This window comes from Ornithorhynchus anatinus, chromosome 17 (assembly GCF_004115215.2).
Source record: "Ornithorhynchus anatinus isolate Pmale09 chromosome 17, mOrnAna1.pri.v4, whole genome shotgun sequence".
Classification (NCBI taxonomy): Eukaryota; Metazoa; Chordata; class Mammalia; order Monotremata; family Ornithorhynchidae; genus Ornithorhynchus; species Ornithorhynchus anatinus.
In genome coordinates, this window is record NC_041744.1 from 16,492,065 (window position 1) to 16,503,375 (window position 11,311).

The window sequence follows — 11,311 nt, forward strand, 5'->3', positions numbered from 1 at the left end:
CAGATCTTCCCTGACTAAGCCCTCATTTTTTCCTCTCCCACTCCCTTCTGCATCAACCTTGCACTTCGATTTGAACCCTTAACTAACCCCTCCCTCAGTCCCACAGTACTTAAGTACAAATCGATACTTTTTTTATTTATATCAATGTCTCTAGACTGAAAATTCGTGTGGTCAGAGAACATGTCTACCAACTCTGTTATACTGTCCTCTCCTCAGCACTTAGTACAGGGCTCTGCACAAAGTAAGCACTCAATAAATACGACTGATTGATCGTTTGAATGTGTACTATATAAAGTCCTGTACTAAAGCACTGTAAAGAATCTAATAGCTGAAGGCACGATGCCTGCCGACGTGAACCTACAGTCTAGTGGGTAAGTCAGACGGAATCAATCCCTGGTATTTACTGAGTGCTTATTGTAAAGAATATGCCATTAGGAAGAAGTGCTCAAATAGCAGAAAATATGTACAAAAGTGCAAAATGAAGAAGCGAGGACAGTAATGCTGTGGTGCCACCGTGAGGCCTTGCGCAGTGACAGGTCAATGCTCTTGTCTCCTGCAGAGTGCGTCTGCGCTGGGCTGGATCTCCGTGGCAACCTTCCAGCCCTGACAGGCCATGGTCTCTCTGCAGGTGCCCCCGGCCTGCCTCCCTCATGGCGTTGGATGACTCTGGCCCTGCTGATTCTCTGCCTGGGGATGCTGATTGGGCTGACTGTGTTGGGAAGCATGTGTAAGTACCAATCCCAGCCGGGGTGATACTGAGGCAGGGGCCCCGTACACCCGCCCAAGTCCTCTTTCTCCACCAGACCACTGGAGACAGAGCTTGCCTGGGCTCCATCGAAACCGCAGGTCCTCCAGTGACTGAGTCCATATAGCTGGGCAAGTCACTGAACTTTTTTTATTATTATTATTATTATTAAGTGCATCGAGTCGTTCCCAATTCATAGAGACTCCGTGGATATACTCTCTCCAGAGCGTCCTGTCCTCTGCCATAATCCGCGACCTTTCTTACGGCTCTGTGTTATCGTTGTTCTGGTCTCTATCCATCGAGCTCCTTGTCTGCCTCTTCCATATTCTCCCTGAACTTTTCCTACCATATTATTTTCTCCAGACAATTAGTCCTCCTGACTATGTGCCCGAAATACGCTAATCTAAATTGAGTCATTTGGCCTTCTAAAGTCCATTTTGGTTTAATTTGCTCTAAAATCCATTTGTTTTTCTTTCAGGCAATCCATGGTATTCACAAAAGCCTTCTCCAAACCACATTTCAAAAGAATCAGTTTTCTTTTTATCCTGTTTTTTTTAATGGCATTCATTAAGTGCTTACTATGTGTCAAGCACTGTTCTAAGTGCTGGTAGAGAGAAGTTGTTCAGGTTGGACACAGTCCCTGTCTCACATGAGGCTCACAATCTAAATTGAAGGGTTAAAATTCAGTCCTCATTGCACAGATGAGATAACTGAACCATAGATAAATTGACTAATTTGCCAAGGTCACACAGCAAGTAACTAGCAGAGTCAGGATTAGAAAACAGATCCTCTAGCTCCCAGGCCTAGGCTCTTTCTACCAGGACCTACTGCTTCTCTGAACCTCATTTTCCTAAATTGGAAAATGGGGATTCAATGTTTGTTTTCCCTCCTTCTTAAACTGTGGGAGAGGGACGGTAACCAGCCTGATTAATTTCCACCTAACCCAGTGTTTGACACATAGTAAGCACTTAATAGATATAATAATAATAATAACTGCTTTGAATATGGCTCCAGACTTAACCCATTTGAGCTCCAACCAGGAAAGTCTCCTTTGTCCCTCCTAAATGATCCTACTTGGACGTCTTTCATGATAATAGTCATAGTTAAGTGCTTTCTAGGTGCCAAATACTAGGGTAAATACAATATAATCATGTCTGACCTAATTCCCATTCCACGTGGGAGTCACAGTGGAAGCCCAGAGAAATCAAGTGACTCGACCAAGGGCAGACAGCCAGCAAGTGGCAGAACTCGGGTTAGAAACCACGATCTCACACTCTTAGGCTTGGGGGTCTTTCCACTAGGCCATGTTGCTTCTCGTCTTCACTCTTTCTACTAGGCCACTCGCCTTCCTCCTGAGCAGCCCCAGATGTCTACAGAGGATTCCCAGTGCAATGGAAGATCAAGACCAAAGGGCCCAGAAAGATTTTTTTAATGGTAGTCATTTAATTGCTTTACCACGTGCCAAGCACTGTTCTCATCCTGAAGAAGATAACCAGCTGAACACAGTCCCTGTCCAAAATGGGGCTCCAGAGTCTAAGTAGGAGAGAGTAGAATTTAATCCCTATTTTACAGATAAGGTAAACTGAGCCCCAGAGAAGTTAAGTGACTTGCTCAAGGTCACACAGCAGAAGAATGGCAGAGCCGGAATCAGAACCCAGGTCCTCCCAGACTCCCAGACCAGCTCTCTTTCCTTCAGACCGTGCTACTCCTCAAGAATCCTAAAGATTTGAATCTTTATTAACCTTCTGTTTACTCCTGCTGCTCTGACACTACATTCTGCCCTTCTTGGTCTCTGAAGCACCTCCTGAGCCTGAAGCCAGAATTAGGTTGCCGTCACGGTGATGACACATCTCTTTCAGAGACATTCACTTGAACCGCGGCAAATATTTTTAAAAACACCCGCCCTCCAGAGGAACCAAGACTGTTGGGTTATCTTGAACCTTGATTTAATGGAGTGCTTTTTGTCTTTCCAAAGGACGTTCATTTTTCTTTCGTTTTCTATTCAAGGCATCCCCTGCTAGATGGGGAGAGACATTTGCAGATAAATCCATCAAATCAATGGTATTTATGGAGCACTTACTGTGCGCAGAGCTCTGTTCCAAGCACTTGGGAGCATACAGAATAACATAGAGCTTACAGTCTAGGGGACCTTAAAGATAAGAAGTAAAGGCCAGAGAAGTCGTGACCTACCTAAGGTCCTGCAGCAGACTGGTGCCTCTGTCCCTCTCTGCCCCCATCTTCACCTCCCCTCAGCTAAGCCCCCTTCCCCCCGCTTTTCCTCTGCTCCACCTCCTCTCCCTTCCCCTCAGCACTGTGCTCATCTGCTCATTTGTATATATTTTATTACCCTATTTATTTTGTTAATGAGATGTACATCCCCATGATTCTATTTACTGCTATTGTTTTTGTCTGTCTTCCCCGATTGGACTGAGAGCCCGTCAATGGGCAGGGATTGTCTCTATCTGTTGCTAAATTGCACATTCCAAGCGCTTAGTACAGTGCTCTGCACATAGTAAGCGCTCAATAAATACTATTGAATGAATGAACTAATGTCCTTAGGTCCTCGGACTCCCAGTCCCATGAAGAACTCAACTTGGAGATGGTTCTAGGGGAATCTCTCCGACTCTAGATGGCCATCTAGCTCTCAGACCGGGCCTATTCCGAGTCAGAATCCCCAATCTCAACGAAATGAGGCCCAAGTGAAGAGCAGCTCCAATCCCTCTGCAATACTGTTGACTCCTCTCTTTGCAAATTCGCTCTCTTTCTTACTTCCAGAAACCTCTTTGTATTTGTTAAGCGCTTACTATGTGCCGAGCACTGTTCTAAGCACTGGGGTAGATACAACGTAATCAGGTTGTCCCATGTGGGGCTCACAGACTTAATCCCCATTTTACAGATGAGGTAACTGAAGTAGAGAGAAGTTAAGTGACTTGCCCAAAGTCACACAGCTGATAAGTGGCAGAGGCAGGATTAGAACCCATGACCTATGACTCCCAAACCCGTGCTCTTGCCACTAGGCCATGCTGCTTCTCTCTTTGTCCCAGAATGAGTCTTTCTGCCCCAAACACAGTGGGTTCTCAGTCAGGGTCAGCCCACCAGGGCTCTCTCCGACCCCTTGGACACCAGCTCTGGTTCCAGCCCCAACCCCACGGGCCCTCTCAGGTTTCTGGGGAACTTCCGGTCCAAAGGGGCCTCATAAATCATCCTGGGGGCTGGGGGCTAGCGACGTACCCATCTTCCAGAAAGAGACCCTGGATCGCTTCATTGTGGCAGCTGATTTAAAAGTGGCAAACATCCATTCTCCTGCTTCTCCCACAGACAGCAGGCAGCAGGCTCTCTTGCAGCAAATAACCCAAAAGTACTGCCAGGAGTTAAGCAGCAAGCCAGGAGGTAAGTAAATAATTAAGTGTGTGTCGGGGGTGTGTGTGTTTGTGCACCCTTACTATGTGGAGGCACTGTTCTAAGCGCTGAGCTAGATACTATCTAATCGGGTCGGACCCAGTCCCTGTCCCGCGTGGGGCTCACAATCTTAATCCCCATTTTACAGATGGGGTAACTGAGGGCCAGAGAGGTGGCATGCTCAAGGTCACACAGGAGATAATCGTTATGGGCAGGGAATGTGTCCGTTTATTGTTACATTGTACTCTCCCAAGCGTTTAGTACAGTGCTCTGCACACAGTAAGCACTCAATACATATGATTCAGTGAATGAACATATACGCTATTTGTTAAGCATTCAACAGGTGTTTAACCCTGTGTTAAGTGCTGGGGTAGTAATAATAATAATGGCATTTTCTAAGTGCTTACTATGTGCCAGGCACTGTAGTAAGCACTGGGGTAGATACAAACAAATCGGGTTGGACACAGTGACTGTCCCACGTGAGGCCTCAACAGTCTTAATCCCCATTTTACCGATGAGGTAACCGAGGCACAGAGAATCTAAGTGTCTTGCCCCAAGTCACATGACACACAGATGGCGATGTCAGGATTAGAACCTAGGTCCTTCCGACTTCCAAGCCCGTGCTCTATCCACTAGGCAATGCTGCTATTCTATTCATTATGTGGGGAGGATGAGGTGGGGATGGGAAGGGTTAGAGAGGCAGATGGCCCCATTGGCCCCTCAAGAGGGACTCTGGGGAGGGGGAGAGGGCAGAGGGTGGAAAGAGATGCAGGATGTGCCTATGATTCATGAGAGGCAAATGCCTGGCCTTTTCTCCAGGTCACAAATGCAGCTCCTGTGATCACAACTGGAGATTCCACGGAGGAAAGTGCTATGGCTCATTTAAGAATAACAAAACATGGGAGGAAAGTAAAAAGTACTGCGATGACCGCAACTCCACTCTCCTGAAGATTGGACACTCAAGAAGCTTGGGTAAGGAGCTCGGCCTCTTTCCCCATTTCTCCAGGAGCTGAATTCCTTGTCAGTGTCATCATTAATATTTCTGGTGCCTACGCTGTGCAGAAGGCTCTCCTGGATCTTGGGAGCACGCAAAGAAGAGGTGAGTAGTGGACAACCCCAACCAACCCCCAAGGAGCTCAAGATCTGGAGTGCGGGGAAGGATAACATAGAAACTATTCAAAATTGAAAGTCACAGGTAACATGCCAATATTCTGGGCCAGTTTCTGAGAAAAAGTGAGAATAATCTGTCACATTAGGAAACTGGGAGCACTGGTGAAGCTTTTGCTCAGGAAGTCCATCCCTTCTTGATGGCGGGGCACCTTGCATGTACGTCCTCAGACACTGAATTCCAGTGTTCAGCTGAGCTGCAGTCCTGTTTAGACTTTGTGTTACCGGGTCCTTAAAGCCAACATCTACAGAGCTGCTTGATGAGGAATATCTGCTTCTGCCCCATTTAGAATTTCATCCAAGGGAGACCTGATTTCACTCGCTGGATCGGATTGTCCCGCCCATCCTCCGGTGGGCAGTGGACGTGGATGGACCACTCAGCTCTCACCGACAACTTGTGAGTCTTCGGCCAATCGTACATCCCCTTAGGATTAGTTTCTCCCTGTCCTTATCTTTTTCTGACTTACTGCTTCTCCCTCCACCCATTCCCACCCTCCAGATTCCCCCTCACTGCTTCGTCCCAATTTCTTAAAGAAAAGAGAACAGGTTGCCTGTACAACGACTACAAACTGTAGTCATTCTGGGGGGAGAGGAAACAATGTTTTCTTCCACCCAAAAGGAAACTTTGGAGCAGCAGGTGATGGTCTTGGATGGAGATTGTTGGGGTAGTGCTTTTTTTATGATATTTGTTAAGTGTTTCCTGTGTGCCGGGCACTGTCCTAAGCTCTGGGGTACATAAAAGATAATCAGGTTGGGCTAATTGTGGCCAGGAGTGTGTCTGATTGGTGTTATGCTGTACTCTCTCGAGTGCTTAGTATAGAGCTCTGCAAACAGTAAGCACTTAATAAATGCTACTGAATGAATGAATGACAGTGAATGTTCCACATGGGACACGTGCTATTAATTCCCATTTTGCAGATGAGGTAATAAAGGCACAGAAAAGTTAAGTGATTTGCCCCAGGTTGCACAGCAGACAACTGGAGAGCCGGGATTAGAACCCAGGTCCTTCTGACTCCGGGCCCATACTCCATCCGCTACTCCATGCTGCTTATCAAAATGATCGTAGCGAACACAGGCCATGTCCGATGTAGGACTCAACAGCCTTAATCCCCATTCACAGATGAGGCAACTGAGGCACAGAGAAATGAAGTGACTAGCTCAAGGTTATACAGCAGACAAGTGACCAAGCTGGCTTTAGAACTCAGGTCCTTCTGATTCCCAGGCCCATATTCTATCCAATAGGTCAAGCTGCTTGCTACTAGGGGTTGAGCTTTGAGAGACTGAGGTTTTGTTTCTGGTGAACTGGGGCAGAAGAGGTTTCCAGAAGCTGACCTCTTCCGTTTTCTCCCACATACCCCAATAAAAGCAAATTGGAAACACCCAAATATCCTTCAGGATCATCCAATCCAGATTCTATTGTACTCAGCCACCAACTGGCTAGAGTATTTATTGGCTGCTTATAAAGAAATAACCCTAAATTCTTCTTAAGTCACTATACCAGGTCTGAGTCACCCAAAACCTGCTCCATCCCAGAAGTCCAGGCAACTCTGAAGCTTCTATTAAGAATTCTAGCAGAAGCTAGAGAAGCAGTGTTGCCTAGTGGATAGAGCCAGGACCTGGAAGTCAGAAGGAACTGAGTTCTAATCCCAGCTCTGCCACTTCAATTGATCATATTTATTGAGTGCTTACTGTTTGCAAAGCACTGAACTGACGGCTTGGGAGAGTATAATATAACCGAGCTGGTAAACACATCAGGGAGCATACAGTCTAGAGCAGGGGGACCAACTTTAATATAAATAAATTATGGGTAGGTACGTAAGTGTTACGGAGCTGAAGTCGGGGTTAGAAAAGGGAGCAAAAGCAAGTGCCCCCCGCTGCTTGTCTGCAGGGTAACCTTGGGCAAGTCGCTTTACTTCTCTGTGCCTCAGAGAAGCACATCCGTAAAATGGGGATTACGACTGTGAGTCCCGTGTGGGACACGGACTGTGCCGAACCTGATTAGATTGTATCTGCCCCAGCGCTCAGCACAGTGCTTGACATATAATAACAGGAGAGCCTCCTGTCTCTCCCCACTCCAGTCCAACTTCACTCTTCAGCCCAGATCATTTTTCTACAAAAACGTTTAGGGTTTGTCAACCCACCCCTCAAAAAACCCCAGTGATTGCCCATCTGCCTCCGCATCATACAAAAACCCCTCACGACTGGCTTTAAAGCAGTCCATCCCCTCGCACCCTCCTACCTCTCCTCGCTACGCTCCTTCTACAATCCAGCCTGCACACTTTACTCCTCTGACAATAACCTTTTCACTGTGTCTCGATCTCGCCTGTCTCACAGCCAACCTCTGGCCCACGACCTGCCTCTGGCCTGGAATGCCCTCCCTCCTCAAATTCGACAGACAGTGAAATTACTCTCACCCGCTTCAAAGCCTTATTGCGGGCACAAATCCTCCAAGAGGCCTTCCCAGAATACCTCCCCCATTTCCTCTTCTCCCACTCCCTTCCCCACAGCACTTATGTACATATCTGTCATTTATTTATTGGTATCTATGTCCATCCCCCCCCCCCCCCGCCCCAGGCTGTAAGCTCATTGTGGGCAGGGAATAATAATGTTGGTATTTGTTAAGCGCTTACTATGTGCAGAGCACTGCTCTAAGCGTTGGGGGAGATACAGGGTAATCAGGTCGTCCCACGTGAGGCTCACAGTTAATCCCCATTTACAGATAAGAATATGTCTGTTTATTGTTATATTATACTTTCCCAAGCACTTAGCACAGCGTAAGTGCTAAATAAATACAACTGATTGCATGAATGAATGAAAATCACTTAACAAATACCATTTAAAATAAATAATTCATCTGCATCCCAGTCAATACAATTACTCATCAGGCCTAGGGCCATCCCACTGGCTTGGAGAGAAACTAATGCGTGGCCCCTTCTCCCTCTTCAGGTTTGAGTTGTTGGGAGATGGAGACGAAGGTAAGCACTGTGCCTCCATCCGGAAGAAGAAAATCTCCACTACATTCTGTAGGGAGTTACACTACTATATATGCGAGAAGGTGGGCATCGTGAAAGTCGACCAGCTGGTGTAATGCTTAAGATGCCAAGCAGAGGGGAACAGACTGCATTTGAAAATAAACAGCGGCGTGCATTGTGGGGGACAGGGAAATTCCTGGGATCCTTAAGCCTCGGAGAGAAGAGGGCCTTTTTCTCCAGTGTCTCTGTAAACGTAGGGGCGTCTTTCATATGAGTGAATACCTGGCATTCCTCTCAAGCACCTTCCTGCACAAACTTTTACACCACAGTCTTGTCCCTTCCCCAGTTCTTCCTGAGTTTTCTGCTGTCAGCTTCTGTTTTGGCTCCTTACCATTCCTAGTGTCTCTTGGATGGAAATATTATCCCCCCAGGGTTTCTCCCCCACAAGCATAGGCAGGGCAGGACTACAGGTGACTAGTAACAGACAGATCACAGAACATCTGGGCTTTACCTTGGTTCGGCCTCAGGCATCAAGTGACATGGCTCAGGTCCTCTCTGCTCAGCTTAAGTTCCTCTATAAACCAAAGGGGAAATAAGTGAGGATCAATCATATTTAATCAATCAGCTGTATTTATTGAGCGCTTACTATGTGCGCAGTATTCCACTAAGGTCTTGGAGAATACAATCTGGCAGAGTTGATAGGCACATTCCCTTCCTACAGGGAGCTTACAGTCTAGAGGAGCTTCATCCCCAAAGGTGAATGAGATTGCACCCTCCTGTGTAAGGGTTTAGACTCTGACTTTCGCTTCCTGTAGGATTCTGCCAGCCCTTTGCAGTGTCACTGATTTATTTGCCAAGAAATTGAAAAGAGAACCTCTTTGGACAAAGTGACGATCAGGTTCGGAGGCAAGAGGGGATTTTTCAGCCCCAAATCTGTGAGTTCCTCATTCTAGTTCCGGCGATGGGGGATTCGTCGATCCCCTGTGCCTTGAGCTCATCACCTGCTTCGCTTAGGATCTAGCTCTTTTCGGATCCCCTGGGTGGCTACAACAGAGTCTGTCCAATCGAATAACGGATCGAATATCCTGGCCTTGCCTCAGCACTTAGAGCAGCTCTCATCACAGAATAGTGTTCAAAATCTGTCTGAGGCGATTGTGAATGGCAGTTCCTGATGAAACTGCAACTTGCTTTTGGCCTGCTGCCTTCGTTCCTCTGAATCAAATGAAATGAACTTGCTGTCAGGGAAGCATGGATCTTGTATTTTCAACTCTCCTTGTTGATTCATTTATTCATTCGATCGCATTTATTGAGTGCTCACTGTGTGCAGAGTGCTGTACTAAGTGCTTGGGAGATTACAATACAACAATATTGACCTGGTGGAAACCCCCACACTAACATATGTCGTGAGACAATCATAATCAACTACGGCATTTGTTAAGCACTTACTACGTGTCAAGCGCTCAAGTACATCACGAGAAGCAGCATGGCTCAGTGGAAAGAGCCCGGGCTTGGGAATCAGAGGTCATGGGTTCTAATCCCAGTTCCACCACCTGTCAGCTGTGTGACTATGGGCAAGTCACTTCACTTTTCTGGGCCTCCGTTACCTCATCTGGAAAATGGGAATTAGACTCTGAGCCCCACGCGGGACAACCTGATTACCTTGTATCCTCCCCCCCCAGCACTTAAAACAATGCTTGACACCTAGTAAGCACTTAACAAATGCCATTATTATTATTATCACTCATCTACATTTCTACATATCCATGATTTATGTGTATGTATTAATGTCTGTCCCCCCCTCAAGACTGTAAGCACCTTGTGGGTAGGGAATGTGTTTACCAGCTCTATTATGTTGCATTCTCTCAAGAGCTTAGTATAGGGTTCTGCACACAGGAAGTACTCAGTAAATATGACTGACTGATTAACCGATTTACTAGATCTAAGGTAAGCAGATCAGACACTATCACTGTCTCACTTGGGACTCACGCTGAAGGGCATCAAGGTTTATTGTCCCCATCTATAAACTTAGGAGAAAACTCTTAGCCCATACACTTCACAGATTTGCCAGAAAAATCTAAGTATTTGTGCTTTGAGCGGCCTGGGAAGTAGGCCACTGGTCCACAGTGTGACTTTGGACAAGTCACTTCTATGTGGCTCAGTTTCCTCATGTGTAAACGGATTCAATACTTGTTCTCCTTCCCCATTAGAATGAGAACCCCTGGTAGATCAGGATATATGTCAAGCTCAGTTATTTTGTATTTACCCTGGGAGCTTAATACAGTGCTTGGAGCATAATGAGTGCCTAGGAAAGTTGGTATAGAAAAGATAATAGTGAGATCAATTGTCCCCTTAAACAGAAGGAGAGCAGGCTGTCTGAACACTCTATAGGGGAGCCGGGGGTGAGAGGAGGAGGGGAAGAGAGGAACAGAAGCAGAGTGGCTCAGTGGAAAGAGCTCAGGCTTGGGAGTCAGAGGGCATGGGTTCTAATCCTTGCTCTGCCACTTGTCAGCTGGGTGACTGTGGGCAAGTCACTTCACTTCTCTGGGTCTCAGTGACGTCATCTGTAAAATGGGGATTGACACTGAGAGCCCCACATGGGACAGGGACTGTGTCCAACCCGATCTGCTTTTATCCACCCCAGCATTTAGTAGAGTGCCTGACATATAGTTAAGAGCTTAACAAATGCCATAATTATTATCATTATTATTATTATCACAGTGCTCTGCACACAGTAAATAATAAATACCACTGATTAAATGACAGATTGTTTGGAGAGCTGTTCTTTCCCTCAGCAATAATAGTTGATCGGTGAATGGATGGCACCGAATTATAGCCTGTTTGAAACATTCCCCCAATTTCTTTCCCTCCCGGCTGCCTGCTTACACAGGATTATTTTCTGACAGATGTGTGGGATTCCGGAACCAGGGTCATATCGAAACTCTCCTTTACACATAAAAGCTTTCCCTAGAATTGAGGTTTCGTTCATTTTCCTAAGTGGTTTTAGAAGGTTCCCTTGTCTGGAGTTCCC

The 11,311-nt window shown here is 46.5% G+C and overlaps 1 protein-coding gene across 1 annotated transcript; it reads left to right on the top strand.

Moving 5' to 3' along the window:
* Positions 1–339: 339 nt before the first annotated feature.
* Positions 340–8,399, top strand: LOC114817894 (C-type lectin domain family 1 member B-like). Its single transcript, XM_039914543.1, has 6 exons — positions 340–367; positions 560–727; positions 4,064–4,135; positions 4,964–5,116; positions 5,207–5,243; positions 8,258–8,399. Exons 1-6 carry the CDS (start codon positions 340–342, stop codon positions 8,397–8,399), a joined length of 600 nt encoding a protein of 199 aa, XP_039770477.1.
* Positions 8,400–11,311: the final 2,912 nt, after the last annotated feature.

Excerpts from the sequence above, each read along its gene's own strand:
- LOC114817894 (XM_039914543.1), top strand. The coding sequence starts at position 340 with ATGCCTGCCGACGTGAACCTACAGTCTA. Across the intron at positions 728-4,063 it reads GACTGTGTTGGGAAGCATGT|ACAGCAGGCAGCAGGCTCTC; the intron begins GTAAGTACCAAT and ends CTTCTCCCACAG. Across the intron at positions 4,136-4,963 it reads GTTAAGCAGCAAGCCAGGAG|GTCACAAATGCAGCTCCTGT; the intron begins GTAAGTAAATAA and ends CCTTTTCTCCAG.